Below are 15,878 nucleotides of genomic sequence, written 5' to 3'. Positions count from 1 at the left end.
GAAAAAGGTAAGAAAACACCTTCAGCAACGGCTGCAGACATCGTTTGATATAGTACAGGTCTAAGATTCACTCTTGGCATATTTCACACAACTTCTGCATTACGTCTCTCCATAAATAGACCAACAGGCCAAACAAAGTGTCGTGGGTGTACTGACTCCCAGGGGATCAATTCTGGGTTCCATCCCCCAATATCTCAATCCTACTGTAAGCAAGAAGCGACCAACCTCAAGCGTCACGTGACCTACCTCCAGCGTCATGTGACCTACCTCCAGCGCCATATGACCTACCTCCAGCGCCATGTGACCTACCTCCAGTGTAAATGCTAGCGGTGGTGAGGTTGGTCCTGAAGGGGGACACCTCGGCAGCCTTTTCCGCCGCCAGCTCCTTCACACTCTTAGACTTGGGGGGCGCGGCCACGGGCAGGTTGTTGGGCTGGGGGGCCGGGAACAGGTTCCTCCCGTCCTGGTGGAGGTGGTGGGGAAGTGAGGGCGTGGTGGAGAAGGGGGTGATGTGGCAGGGAGGTGTGGGTGTGGTGGAGGGTGTGGTGATCATGGAGGTGGATGTGGAATTGGGTGTGGATGTGGAGTTGGGTGTGGTGGTGGTGGTGGAGGTCGGTGTGGTTGTGGAGGTCAATGTGGTTGTGGAGGTGGGTGTGGTTGTGATAGAGGCTTTGAATATTTTCAAGGTGCTTAACTTAATTATACAGGAAAACGGATACTGCAAAGACATTATCCAAGGACATATTAGTAAATAATAGTTTTCTTAAAGTCTTTTGGATCGGCTTTGAATTAATTACCCGAAATCAGCATTTCCCCATTTCCTCTGCATTTATCTATACTAGGTTTACAATTATTAAATGGTTAATAATTGTAAACACTAAAAATGAGAGATTTCAACACAGCGTCTGAAGCTGAAGACAGCCTGTTGAGATCGACTAAGAAACTATGAAATATATTACTGTTAAATCCTCTTCCACGAGAGACAGCTGCTCAGGTCTAGGAGGGTACGTGCTACTGCTCCAATGATAAGGCTGTTGGCGCCATCTTGTGGCAGACAGAGGCCATTGCAGCTTTTAAAAACACATTTTCAAGATTGCAGTGTGTTCATTATGAACACACGTGTGCCGTCGCTTGGGGGGCCCCAGGTACCTGCATGACGACGGAGCCGCGGATGACGTGGTCCATGGTGCCGTAGTCAAACTCCTCCTTCACGTTGAAGTGGAAGTTGTCCGTGCCGGGGCTGATGGCGCGGATGAGCTTGGTGATGTTGTTGGAGTACAGCGTGCTGGACTGGGTGGGCAGGCGGCTGGGCAGGTCCGTGAAGCCCACGTGGGTCACGCCCTGGGAGGGGAACACAACAGCCCACCGTTCTTCACTTTTTCAACAAACAAAAAAAAACTCCTGCCTATTTGTGGATTTCCACCAGTGTGCGGTAATCACAAAGAATATAACTGATTGCTCTTGGACGAATCTAGTGATGCCTAGGGTTTAAAAATACAATAATGTAATTGCAGAGTTGTAACGGATTGTTATGTTATTTGAATATTACAGGCCTAGGTCAAGTCAGTGAATCGAATTGCTTCACTATAAGCCAATGTAGCAAAAAGCCATGCTTTTCAACCACCATTCCCAGCTATAAATCCATTTATTTAGTCTGAAGAAAATATATAGAAAAATAATAATGCATCATAAATACAATCATTTCAGCCCAATGGACGCAGACGGAACACCATTAGCTTCAACAGCGACCCTCTGACTTTGCCCAAGGTGAATGCAAAAGGGGCCACCATTAATGCTAGTCACAAGACAGGTGGTGGTGGAGAGAATACCATTCGTACCAGCCCACTGCAGTTATCAACTCTATTTTGACATCCAGTCGCCTATGCACTGCATGTCAACGGCTCGTATTTGTGTATCATTTGTGTAAGCCGACACGAAAGTCAAACCAAGTATTCAACTGCAAAGCTGACGAGCACACAGACAAGCCCATACAGATGTGTGCACGTTTGGCGAACGAGCAGCAACTAACAAAGAAACTGCGGCATAAAGGGCTGAAATTTCTCATTACAATAAGAAAGATACTGACCCTTTACCGAAAGGTAACAACTCAAATTGAGTTGGAAGTCGCGATTGGGCGACACCAATCACCAATCATGACAGCCTTCCAGAGGTTCTGGTACAGATTCAGCAGGAGGATATGCGTGTGTGCTTTTGTGTATTACCTTGTGAACGCTGAGCTCTCCCGGCACCGTGGTCTCGATGTTCCCACCAGCCTCGGCGGCCAGGTCCACCACCACCGAGCCGTCCTTCATGCTCTCCACCATGGGCGTGGTGATGAGGATGGGGGCCTTCCGGCCTGGAGGGAGGGAAGGATGGCAGCAAAAAAACAGGTCAGAAAATTTGCGGTTAAACAAATACACGCCCGGCTTGCAATGCAGCTGTCGACACACCATCAATATAGATTCTGATCGTTTGATTAATGAATGATAATAGATTTTTGAGGTTAATGACGGTGTGCTTTACTATCATTATCATACCCACAGTAAATCGTGAATCATGATCAGGCAACATTGGTTCAACGAACGAATCTACAGCTGCAAACATTGTGATTGAAAAAAACCTTTGCTCACTTAACCTTCAACCAATACAAATCAGAATGTTTCCATTCTCCCTCATCTAAAAAAAGGTAGGTACGCTCTCAACGTCATTCCATGGATGTCATTAATACTTTCTCCCGTGTGTACCAGTGTCCTATACCCTGAATAGCATGGTGTGCGTGTGTCCCTGCATACCGGGGATGAGGGCTGTGCTGATTAGGATGTCCACGTCCAGACACTGCTTGGCGAACAGCTTCATCTCGGCCTCGATGAACTCCGGGGACATCTCCTTGGCGTAGCCCCCCTGGCCTTCTCCGGACTCCTTGAAGTCCACCTCCAGAGGCTCCGCCCCCAGGGACTTGAACTGCTCCAGGGCTGCAGCTCTGGGGTGAAGAGGGGGGGGAAACAGATGGGCCAAACGCAAAAAGTTAACCGACCATTCAAAGGACAGCTACCAAAGTGAACTTTAGACACTCGTATGCATGACCAGAACAGGAAGCCAACTTACCGGGTATCGAATCCCCTGACGATGGCTCCCATCGCCCTGGCAGTACCGGCTGCAGCAAGCCCTGCCACACCCCCGCCAATGATGAGCACCTACACACACACACACACACACACACACACACACACACACACACACAGTCAGGTAACTACAATTGACAGCGTTTTGATGGGAAATCTAAAAGAAGGACGTAAGAATGAAAGTGTTTCCGACGCACCTTTGCAGGGGGGACCTTCCCAGCAGCGGTGATCTGTCCAGTGAAGAAGCGGCCGAAGCTGTTGGCCGCCAACACCACTGCCTTGTACCTGAGGAGGGTTGCCATAGAGACACAGATCAGTCCACCTGGGGGCAGTCACACTGAACCTAGCCTTAATACATGACCTGTCCTGAAACAGAGTCTGTATGTTGGATAGGAACGCAACCAAACATTACTTCCCTTGCTTGATTAACTGTATACTTGTAGTCTTTGATCAATCGAAACAAGCAAGTCAAAAAAACGCAAGCAAGTTTTCCTTTTTCAGGAGAAAGTTTGGCATAGACATATCCCACCAATCCCAGCCTTCCAACCCCACACCCACCCCCACCACGCACCCGGAGATGTTGGCCATGGAGCTGAGCGCGTCGAAGCCCTGGGCGATGGTGACGCGGGGCACCTGGTCCATGGCCAACACGGTGGCCTTCTTCTGGGCCAGCAGCTCCAGCAGCTCGGGGTTCTGGGCCGGGTACACGAAGCTGAACAGCATGGCCGACTCCTTCATCAGCTCGATCTCGTTGACCAGGGGCGCACGCACCTGGGCGCCGTGGGGGGGGGGGGGGGGGGGGGGGGGAATGAACGGGATAGGATGAATGGTTAACCAATAGGGGGTGGTTATTTCAGCAACATTTCTCTTTTCATGCCTGGTCGCGTTTGAAAATCTGATTGTAATCTCGACGAGTCTCATCTGGTTAAATAAAAAAGGATCAAATAAAATGTAATATTACACAAGATTGTTTTTCCAACTGAAGGAATAATTGAATCCTTCTGGTTCGTCCCAGAGCACTGCGCCCCTGGGGCGGAGCCGGACGATGTTATTACTGGAGACCAGACCGGCTAAAGCCTCTCCGGCTTTGGGTCGCGACCCCAGACAGAAGCAAATAACTTTTAACACATCCCGATGCTGGCCGTCTTTAAACGGGGAGCTGAGACGAGTCTAGGCAGCCGTACGACACCCTTTCCCTGTTCCCATCACTCCAAACACGTCTCCTCCGCTTCCCTGCGTTTCAGTTGGCGGCTATGGCGGGACATTCTGGACGTGTTTAATTGTTGCCGTGCCGACGGGATGTGGAAGAGTTCCTAAATTGTCCTTCTTTTCCAGGTCCTTATAACTGCTTTAAACACACCCAATTGTCTCCGCCCTTTCCTTCCACACCAGCTTCACATCTGCACTGTGTCACTTCTTAATAGCAGCAATTACTTGGTGGGTTTGAGGTTTTATTACTTTCTCATTTAATTAAATTATTTTAAAAAAAAAAGTAGTTTAGTAGTGGTTGAACGCATCATTAGAATTCTATGAAGCATAGAAGTTACTGCACATAAAGTTCAGCATTTGCCACATTTACTCAAAAATGTATTCATTGGCAAGCTTCCCTCCTCCACTAGATTTCCCCAAGATTTGTGGCATTACAGCATTGATAAAAACCCAACAATGTATAGCGGCGACGCAGTTTCATCCACGTCACTCACCATCCCTGCGTTTCCCGTTCGTTGCGACAAAAAGTCTTCAAAAATCAGGCTGGTTGCGGCCCTGCTGTTGTAATTCCCCTCTTTTTCCCAATTAAGGCTGTAGCTCAGTCATTGGCTAAACACAACATCATTCATAACCGTCAGTCACTGCCGTGGGACGACCGATGTCATGATGACATGAGTGCGTTAGCGGTGGGGTACTTGGGGGAAAGGGGAGCCTTACCTTGACCAGGACGTCAGACGCCAGCACGTCCTTGGCGTCCCGGATGGCGGCACCCGCCTGCACGTACATCTCGTCGGGGAACTTGGAGGCGTCGCCGGCGCCGGCCTCTACCACCACGTTGAAGCCCTGCTTGATGAGCGCCTGCACGCCGGCGGGGGACAGGGCCACGCGGCGCTCGTCCAGAAACACTTCCTTAGGGACGCCCACCGTCAGCTGCTTGTAGGGGATCCCTGGGGGAGGGGGAGATAAGTGTGTGTTACGCACTAATTGTTGTAATATCGTAATATGTTGTACGTCCTGCCACTTAAAACTAAATAGCACTTAGCGTTGTGTAGCCTCTTGTCCTAGATATATTGTTGTATATGGGAATGGGTTAACCTAGCAATTCCAAATGCTCAGCACTTGTTTCTATGAATATCTTTACCGACAGCGATATATTGTTTGCTTCTTCTGACAAATGTACTTATTGTAAGTCGCTTTGGATAAAAGCGTCTGCAAAATGCCCTGAATGTAAATGGAAGTGGAGAACGCTTTGCTTTTTACCGTAAACCGCCCATCAGCTGTCTGGCAATAACCTAGAAATGTATATTAACCTAGAACATGTTTGGCCGGACAGAGCTCATTTTTATTGGTGCTCATATTTCAAATGTGTGTCTTCTTACCAATCCCCAGATATAAACGCCAATAGACATTATTTTCCCCAAATGGTGCATGGGGGAGGTGGGGTTGAAAATTAGATAAAGATTGGCATGAAGGTGCAAAGAGGGTTTCCCCTTAAATTTGCACCAGGGGGGTGCAGGCTTAATGCCCGCACCCACACCTGAACATTAAGGACCCGTTTATCTAAGCTCTAGGGGCGGGACTTCAACCGTCCTGGGTTATTCCTTCATCCTAGATCAGAGCTGTGCCCGACCAAGGCCGGAGAATGATTGAAGAGCTTTCCAGGCGAGCAGGTTTATGGCCGGTATAACAAAGTGCAAACAGCCAATAAAAATGTAATGTAGACTCAAATAAATTGTACACAGAATCAACTTCCGACTGGGGCAGTACAGAGTTGGATCATAAAGAAAACTCCCCACATCTGACTTTTTTATTCTTTGCTATTCTTCAAATGATATTTAATAAAATCCCTAAGATGTGTTTTACATACTGGATTTTAACCACAAATATAAGATGATTCTTTTCCCTTAATGTATGAAATGTGTCTTTTACTACTAAGAAAACGGTGAGACTGGATCAGAATATGCAACTGCTCCTTCCTTTCTCAGTGTAATACGCAGACAGGCCTGAAGTCCTCCCCTGGCTCACAGCCGAGAGGACCTGTTGGCCTGGCCCTATGCTACACACGGTCGGCTGGAGCCACGGCATGTGATGGGCAGAGGGGGGTGATGTGATGCGGGAACAAAAGGGAGGTCTTAAAGGGGGAAGGGCGACAGGCGGGCGTAGCCCCGTTTGTTTTTACCATAAATATACCTGCTAGGCCAAAGTCAAGGTGACCAGCCCGAGAAGGACAGAGCGTCCAAGGACAGAAGAAGTCAAGAGGAACTGATTTCATCCAATTCGGAAATGTAAATGTTAGAAGAGAAACAGGAACTACCCTCACTCATCACATGTCGTGGCAAATAGGCCAAGGGGTGGAAACCCGTATGGAAAATTCCATTGACCTGCGAGGCCACCATACACAAACACTCCAGCCAATCACACAAGGACCTCAGCTTTCTACCTGCCGACTTCAAGTCTCTCCTCTTTTATAGTAGTGATGAATGATATACATATCACAACAATAAAATCTTGGAAAGATATGCTTCTCAGATGTCTTTCAGGGCTTCACACTCCCCGATATCCAAAATAGGGCAAGAGAACACATCAAAACAATGGAGACTTGATAGAGAACACACCGGAGCAGCATATGGTCCAGTAGTGCAACTCAAGTCCTGCACGCGTATCAGAGTTGTTATGCTCCAATATTGGTTAAGCAAGTTTAGCTTGACCACATAATGGACAGTATTAACTTAGAATAAAACAACAAACAAAACATGTAGGATCTAAAGTAGCCCCAGCACAAAGGGGGCTAGGTCTCATATACCCTAGTTAAGGCTATACCCCTATAGGAGCAGAGGCATTGGCCTCTACAGAGTTTAAGTAATCAGTCAGGTGGTTGATACGCTGTCCAGAATAGTGTGGCGGTTGTAACTGGAGCAGGCCTGTCAACAGGAAGGCTGTCCAGCAGCGGTCACAGCTATAACAAACATACCCATACATATAATGTACACTGTGGCTACACACGCACCTCTTAGAAGGCCTTCAGCTCACTGGGGGAATAGTGTGCGTGTGTGCAACACACCCGCGCGCACAAACATTGACCACCTGAAACCAGTTGTTACTGGTGTATGCCGACATCCAACACACATAACTTGTAATTCATGTGACCTTGAAGCAGAACAAACACAGGTAGAAAGCCTACTCAATATGTAAACGGGCGATGCATACATGTCCAGGACTTACAGAAGAGATGAGGAATGACACGATGTAAAAAAAACTTCAATAGTACAATTTAGAGTAGAATAATCTACATCCCTTTGTAGACCAAGCATATAACCTTTTTGTTCCACCTTCTGGCAGTCAACCAAAATATGTTTTTAACTATTAAAGAATGAAACCATTTTAAGTAAAAACAAAGCATTAATAGCTTTATATTTTGTTTTGCTGAATGTATAGACTCGTATTGCATAACTACAGCAATAGATGAGCTTGTTTGGGATACATTACCATGGCAACATTTGGTGTCACCAAGCAAAACACAACCATGCATTGTAATGCTTTTTACAAAGAGCCTAAAATCAGACCCCAATCAGAGCATGATTGACTCTTCGCAGATTATTTCAATACTGTGCTGCCAAACAGGGTACATCAAATACAACATAGCTGTTCTGGGTCAGAGGTGACCGGACTCTAGTACTTGGAGGTGATCAAAGGAGCAGCACATCAAGTCTCTGAACTGGCCCTTGATTAGAGTCAATACAATCTGGAATAGTCAGGATTCATCCACGAGGAGGACTACAAATTGTGTGGTCTTATCACACACGTCCCCGAAACATAAAAAAATTATCTGGTCACATGTTCTAAAAGTAGAAAAATATGTAAATGTAACAATTTACTAATGTTGAAGTAGCAGTTGTTTTATCAATGTGTAGTTTTATACTACGAGCACTCAGGTTCATTACTACAACAGTTTGCTAGATAGCAACATTAGGACCTATTGGATTTTCAGTGGAATTGTTGCCTTTATATCTAAATTGTTTATGACTGAAGCGAAAACCATAAGGATTAAGAAGAGTTGTCCTACTGTAATTTATCACCGTATCTGCAGCAGAGAAACTCAGATTCCAACAGAACATAAAAAACAACTTGAAAATCCCACTTTAACAAGGTCGCTTTTCTCATGTCGTGAGCAAAGCATTCATTTATATCCTGTAGAATAGTTAAGGATTATCCTATAGAATACTGTTTCACCCGGAAGGTAGGATTATGTAAACGCTGAATTCATATCCAATAACCACCGATACTTTTCAATAATAAACCAAAGTGATTATTAGATAATATCTGACCACTATATTATATCTGACCAATATACAGAGCTCTTTTGTTTTGAAAAGAAAACCAACAACAAACTGTCTTCTTGTGGATTTAAAACATTAGTTACTATCAGATTATCTGGGGGCTCGGATCCATGCGGAACATATCTTCAAAAGACTCTGAACCGAGAAAGAATGCAACACATAAAAGGTTGCATTCACCTCTTGGCTTTCAATTGGATCACAATGTGACGGACCATAACTGGGTCCCCTGGCCTGATATGTAAAGGTTGTGTCACACAACAATGTATGACAGCACACATCTCCAGGCTAAGGGAATAGTTCAGTCAAGGGCATTGTTTCTCAGCCTGTGGTTCGTATACCACATACCACTTATTGTTTTATAAATAGTGTCACTTTATGCAATCATCACTATCATCACTTCATTAACAATCCCATTTTTTCCATTGCAATGTGTGCCAGTGTTATTTTGAGTTGAATCACAACAATGGAAGCATATGCAGCATTCCTTATCTTTTCCTTTCATCGTCTCCCACTGGCTCTGGCCTCCTTGCACTAATAATTGTGTATAATTGTGTTTTGAACTACTTTTTACCAGTTGCATATGAGGAGGTCTTGATGAGTGGTACACCTTAAGATAAAAAGGTTGGGACCCACTGGCCTAGGGTCTCAGGATGTCCAGCCGACAGGGCCGGTAGCCCTGTCCCAGTGTGCCTTACCTGGAGCGGCGCATCTCGCCAGGGCCTGCTGGGTCCGGAAGTAGCGCACGCACGGTAGCTTGACCGCACGGGCACTCTGTATCTTGGCACACGCTAGCCCGCTGAACACGGGGGCGGAGCAGCTGGCCGCCACAACACGCAGGAGGCTGGTCATGGTGCACGGCTCGCACGCACGCACACACTTTGCAGCAGGAGCTCAGGGGGGGACCGACAGCACGCCTCCTAGTGGTGGGCAGGGGGAAGGCAGGTGAGGTCAAGGAGCATTCAGCACGCTCGGAAGTTATTCATTACTTCCCCTCACAAGTGAACATTTGAATAGGGCGCCGAGCCCTCTGATGTATTGCCGCCGTATTCCTCGGACAGGTGCACATGGAAGTCTAGAAATCCTACGTAGGCCTATGAATCGTGTTACAGCAGTTTAGCCTTTTAGTAATTGTTTGCCGATGTAGTGTCTAGTGGAGCAGTTTGTTATGAAAAATACCCTAAGACTGCAGCCTTCAAAACAAACATATCCTACATTAGAATGCATATGTTTTTATAAGACGCTTAAATTCACTTTGTTCAGCATAAGACAATGCCATGTAGATAATAACCAACTTGTGGCAGTCACCTACAGTCTCTAGTCTAGTTTTTAAATAATCCAGGTCGTTAGTTTTGACAGCTGCACTGTGCAGCTGTGTAATTATGTGGTTCATCCACGTGGCATTTTTTGACTGAAAATATGCATCGATATAGAATTGTTTTTGTAAAAAGTAACATGCAAGGCCCCCTAGCATCGGGACGACCGTGAGATTCTCTTGTCTAGAGTGGGGAAGCCACCTGTGTTTTTCCACATGCTTTCCCACACCGCCAAGAGCAGACTACGTGTGCATACTACTAGTGCACTGTGGCTCCCCACTGCTCCAACCAGAGCGGTTCACACTGCGAGGGATCATCGTCGACCGCTTTGACTTCGTACGACATTTATCATGCGTCAGCTTTACGTTGGTGACTTAATAATTGACCCATTGCCACAATAAGTTAAATGCAAAGTGGACCATTAAGGGAACTCATGTTGAAAAACAGACCTATATGACACGGTTGCATGGTTGAAGGTTATCCGACCCCCATAAAGCGTATGTCACCATACACTATATCAAATATTAGCAGTTGTACATCAAGAAATGTATTGCATCTATTTAGATTGGGACCGTGCCATTCAAACTTGTATACAATAACTAAATGGGTCATTTGTATACGCATTTAATTGGAGAAGTTTCCTTTCCTTATCCTAGCCATCCGCCTCAGGGCAGGAAAGTAGTCCGCATCTCGAGCCACTACGCCCGCCTCCTGAAGCCCGACCAACAGCCTGTTGTCGGGGGTTAGAAGGCGGGCTGAGCGGCTCAGCTGTGAACTCACTTTCCTTTTCGCTGCACAAACTAACGGGGGAGAAGCTAACCGAGGCTAGCGACGCTAACAGAAAAAGTAGCGAGAATGAATGAACCCGACGTGTTTCCACGGGCGAAACAAGTGCAAACAAACACACATTCAAAGCAGGTGCTTGGTTCGAGCGCCAGACATTACCTGCACAGAGAAAGACGAGTGACCTCACTGACGGCGGAGACGCTTCACTGTGAGCATAAACACAGCAGCAGGGTGAACTCTGACGAACCGGAAGGTCTGGTAAAGCAGAGTCGGAGTCAGAAGGCGGATTATTTTTGGATCTATCATTTCATCCAAATGTCACGTTTTCATGTCTGCGTTGTCACTTTCTGCGGGACATCAGGTGGGTTAAACTCGAATGAATCTGTTTTAAATAATGTCAACCACGTTATTTATTTTTGTTCATCCCTTTCGTTCATTCATAAAACGATGTCTCTATATTACAAGCAGATGTGTAAATGTGTTAAAACCAAACATCCAAGCAAAATATATGTGAATGGTGTCAAAAATGTGTCAATGTCAATAACATATAATTAAAAACATAATCAAAGGTGTATCTTCCTTCAATATTGTTATTGCAGTAGCACTATCATCCACTAAGGGGCACTTTTCAATCTTTTTCTGCAATTAACTTTAAAATCTATGTCGAATGTAAGACAAGCTAAACAGCGATGAAGCAACATCAATAACCATAACAACATTAGGCTTAATAGTATAGGATAATATAGTATAATAGTAACTAGAAAATGCATTTCCTGCAGGAAATACGGTTAGTGCTGTAGTGCAAAATGAGGTTGAATATGTTTTAGTAAAGCCGCGTAGTTTAAGACGTAAAGAAATGTGAAATGGCTTAAATTAAGTGAAAAGATTTGAACAGAGTCTAAACAACAATGTTAACATGCACACCATTTAAAAAAATAAAGATGGTTGGAAATAAAGTGGAGTTAGTGATAAAGTTTGAATACATTTGAGATCAAATAGAATAGCTGAGCTACTCTGATTGAAGTTTGTGTGTGTGTGTGTGTGTGTGTGGGGGGGGGGGGGGGGGGGGGGGGGTTAGGGCCCCCATTTCGTAGGCCCCCTGAGAGGGGGTCTTACAATGAAAATGTGTAAATGCCATGTGTCTAGAGTGGGGTTGTAGTTGATTATTGAATGTTTAACATATCAGCAAGATAATATATTTGATTTAGCAATGATGGTGGGGGTCCCGGGTGGAGAACGAACCATGAAAGAAAGAGACAGATTGAAGAGACATTCAAATATTTGATTAATCTGGTATGACACAGAAAGTACAAAGACAGCATGCATTTACTATTTCACTGATATTGAATCGTATTATCATACCCTCGCTCACTAAGGCTGAATCCAAATTCATTGCTCAACCCTACCCCTCATTGCTCAATCCTAACCCTAACCCCTAACTCTAACTTTTAAGCCCACCCCCTGCCCCTACCCTTCTTCCCCTACCAAATGGGAAAACGCTACCCTGTGACGTCATCGCTAGTCCCTATCCTGTGACGTCATCATTAGTCAACTTGAAATGCTTGACCCCCAACCTCCCCGTGACCCCCTAGCAGATAACCAGACACCTGGTGATGCTACAAGGGACAGACTGGCTGCCATTGTTTTGGGCAACGAGCAAGCCCCATTGTAAAGATGTTTAACCTGAAATGGTATTTATATTATGTATTTTGTAATTGGCATGTTTAAATAAGGATGTTTTTTAATACTACAATCTGTCCCTCGTAATATACCATTTATTTTTAATGTCACTTAGCTACATGTTAAAGGTGGTATTAGATAAGAATCGGTTAAGAATAAGAACACTTTAAAGAAGAAACACTTTATTTACATAAAGAAATAAATATAAAAACCTATGATTCCATGGTCCCTATACCATATATATATTTGAAAGTAGGCAATGTCTCTTCTATAAAAAGCTTATTTGAATTAATAGAAAATGTATGCGTTAACGTTAAATGAATACTAACTGTATCTATCAGATTGATTCATATCTCATCAAATCGCACCGGATCATTAGAATCATTGAATCAAATCTCTTCGAATCGTTCCATATTAAAATGTATCGTCCCTGAATCCTAAGTATCTAGATACGTATCGGATCGTCCTATAAAGGATAGACACACACACACACACACACACACACACACACACACACACACACACACACACACACACACACACACACACACACACACACACACACACTTTTATGTTGTGTCTTTGCTAGTCACCGTAGCTCTGGTATCGGCGTCTGCTGCTACAGGGTCAGCCGAAGCGGAAGCAGTAGATTTTGGGCTACGATTATAACTAACTAAAACACTGAAATAGTCTAGTTTGCTTTTCATATTGTAATGTTGAATGTTATTGTAGCATGTAGCCTGGGACTCTTTAAGAGTTTGTGTTGTATTTTTTTTTTATCGTTGTAACCTGTTGTTTTAACTGTTAACTTTCAATCTGTGTGGGTGGCCAATCACAAATGCGAGAGGGAGGGGCTTGGCCCGCCAACTAACATGCAGAGATGCAGGGGCAGCTTCACGCTTCAACAAAGACAGGGCAGAGCACGAGCGCGCAGGGGGAATTTTATGAATGGTGAATGTAGGAGATCACTTTCCCTGCTAAAAGTATTTTATTGCAGTTATACCCAACCGGTATTTGCGAAAAATAAACACTGAAGTAAAAGTTCTGTCACAAAACGATTGATACGTATCCGTGCACATTTTTAAGTGGGTATACGGAAATCCTTGAGGGTTCCTAGTGGGTATACGGCGTATACCTGCGCATCACGTAGACTGCACCACTGGTTTTGCCCATACTACAATTAGCCCTCACTACCCCCAGGCGAATGGTGCAGCAGAACAGGCTGTTCAGACTTCCACATGCCCACTTCCATCACTTCATCAGGGCCAGGACGTCAGAGCCAAGATTGATGAGGAGAAGGGGTGGAAGTGGTTGGCCGGTTCCAAGAGCCCCAGTCTTACCTGGTGAAGATGGACAGCGGCGCAGTGCTGCGTGGCAACCGGAGACACCTGCAGGCCTTGGCAGAGTCTGCAGATTGGTCTGACCAATAGGAGCTGCGGGCTGAGAGACCTACACCACTGCCAAGTGGGCCTTCTCCTGCGGCCAGTCCTGCCCTCAGCGACAAGCCACCAGACGTCACCAGACCAAGCCGTGGGGCATGCACAGGGCCGGCGCTGGCCGTTTCGGTGCCCTAGGCGATTCGACATTAAATTGCGGACAGGACAGGACTTTCGAGCGGGGCGGGGGATCAGTGCGCCCTTACAATTAATACCCCGCCCCCTCCCTTGTCCATTCAATTTGGGAACAATGTTTGGTTTAATTTCGCTTGTTTTGTATATTATTAATTAATTAATTAATTAATTAAGGGCGCCACCAGTGGTCGCCCCCAACACATTTGCCGCTCTAGGCGATCGCCGGCCCTGGGCATGCATCCCTGCGTAGTGGGGTACAGGTGACTTCCAGAGGACGTGAGGTCAGAGTTCTTTACAGGTATAGGGACACCTAGCTCTTAGGCCTGCTTTAATACACTTTTGGTAAAAAAAAAAAAAAAAAAGGAGGAAAGTGTGAAATGAAAACATGGATTGTTTATGTTATATGTTATTAAATTGACAGTATTGAAATTGTTATTGTTGCACTTTTGAGTTATGATATGGGGATATGGAAATGGACTGTATGGCTGTTGCCGAAGTTGAAAACCCATGGACTTCTTGAACTGTTTCAGAGCAATAGGGACAGCAACTATCGAGGGCAGAATAATCCCTACGTGGCTGTGGATGGCGGGCAGGCTACCCCAAAATCCTGGTTCTATTTGACCCTGTTATGGGAAATTATACCTGTTCTGTCTTGGGTAATTCATGGGATTTCTTAACGATTTAAAAGGGGGAGCTGTAGGGATACGTGAATGCATGGGCCACCGTAGTGCCAAACCTGTTATGTCATATTCACGTGTCAGGAAATAAACCGGTAGTTCTATGAGTGATGACATGAAAAGAGCGTTTAAGGAAAGTTTATGAATCGTTTGTAGAGAACTTTGCGCTTTAATTCACAGGACGACTGCAGTTTGAGCAGGAAAACAGACAAGTTAAAGACCGGGTCGGACCGGGTCCATGTGGGCCACACCGTGTCCTGGTCCAGGCCGTCCTGGTCCGTCGGACCGGGTCTACTGAGCCTTCGCCTCGTCACTCCGGGAGCGGGTCGACGGTGAGCGGCGTCACGGAGCGGCTCAGCAGCGCCGTGGTCCCGGGCCTGAACCTGTATCTCCCCCCCCTGGAGACACAAGGAACCACATGTTACCACACACTTACAGGCCAACTATAAGAGCTCTGTCAATCCTTTAAATAAATGTAATCTAATAAATGTAATATAATATAGACTCATTAATCCATCACTTTGCTGTGATTAATCAAGATAAATAGTGTTTTTTTAAGCTGATGATATGATGATATGATCACTGATACTGAAGTAAGTCTCTAATTTAGAGAAAAACACCAAAACTAACCCTCTCTAACCTAACACCTAAACTAACCATCTCTAACCTAACATCTAAACTAACCCTCTCTAACCTAACACCTAAACTAACCCTCTCTAACCTAACAACTAAACTAACCATCACTAACCCAACTATATAACTGACTAACTATAGAATGACCAGTAGCATCTCACTTGGTGACCGGTATGGCTGGCTGGTCGTAACCACGGAGATAGTCCACGGATGCCTTGGTGATGACACAGAGGTCCACGTTGCTGCCAGAGCCCAGGTCACCGAGGATCCCTGCAGTAATCGCATCCTTCACCAGCAGCTTAGCCTCCTCCAGCTGGGAGGAGGAGGAGGAGGAGGAGAGGGGGAGGAGGGGAGAGAGAGGGGAGGTCCCGGAGGAGGAGAGGGGGGGAGGAGTCAGAGAGTGAATACATTTGGACAGTACAGAGACAGGTCATTAAGAAGCAGGTAGGGGTTAGACAGTACAGAGACAGGTCATTAAGGAGCAGGTAGGGGTTAGACAGTACAGAGACAGGTCATTAAGGAGCAGGTAGGGGTTAGACAGTACAGAGAC

General features: G+C 45.6%; 2 protein-coding genes across 2 annotated transcripts in view; both read right to left on the bottom strand.

The window, feature by feature from the left end:
* nnt (nicotinamide nucleotide transhydrogenase) overlaps window positions 1-10,999 on the bottom strand; it is a 31,004-nt gene extending 20,005 nt beyond the window's left edge. Inside the window, 10 exon segments of the mRNA XM_079734694.1 lie at window positions 310-463; window positions 1,150-1,341; window positions 2,223-2,356; window positions 2,793-2,980; window positions 3,106-3,194; window positions 3,320-3,407; window positions 3,694-3,893; window positions 5,049-5,278; window positions 9,364-9,585; window positions 10,927-10,999. Of these exon segments, the coding sequence (XP_079590820.1) occupies window positions 310-463; window positions 1,150-1,341; window positions 2,223-2,356; window positions 2,793-2,980; window positions 3,106-3,194; window positions 3,320-3,407; window positions 3,694-3,893; window positions 5,049-5,278; window positions 9,364-9,517 (1,429 nt within the window). The 5' untranslated portion in view covers window positions 9,518-9,585; window positions 10,927-10,999.
* Window positions 11,000-14,841: 3,842 nt separating this feature from the next.
* Window positions 14,842-15,878, bottom strand: part of psmb10 (proteasome 20S subunit beta 10) — a 3,732-nt gene continuing 2,695 nt past the window's right edge. The window contains exons 7-8 of the mRNA XM_079734688.1: window positions 15,490-15,641; window positions 14,842-15,093 (exon numbers count right to left, since the gene is read on the bottom strand). Coding sequence (XP_079590814.1) covers window positions 15,006-15,093; window positions 15,490-15,641 — 240 coding nt within the window. The 3' untranslated portion in view covers window positions 14,842-15,005. The remainder of the gene's footprint in view (window positions 15,094-15,489; window positions 15,642-15,878) is intronic.

The sequence above is a fragment of the Pollachius pollachius genome (genome assembly GCF_949987615.1).
Source record: "Pollachius pollachius genome assembly, chromosome: 4".
NCBI lineage: Eukaryota > Metazoa > Chordata > Actinopteri > Gadiformes > Gadidae > Pollachius > Pollachius pollachius.
This window is presented reverse-complemented; position numbering and strand designations above follow the sequence as displayed.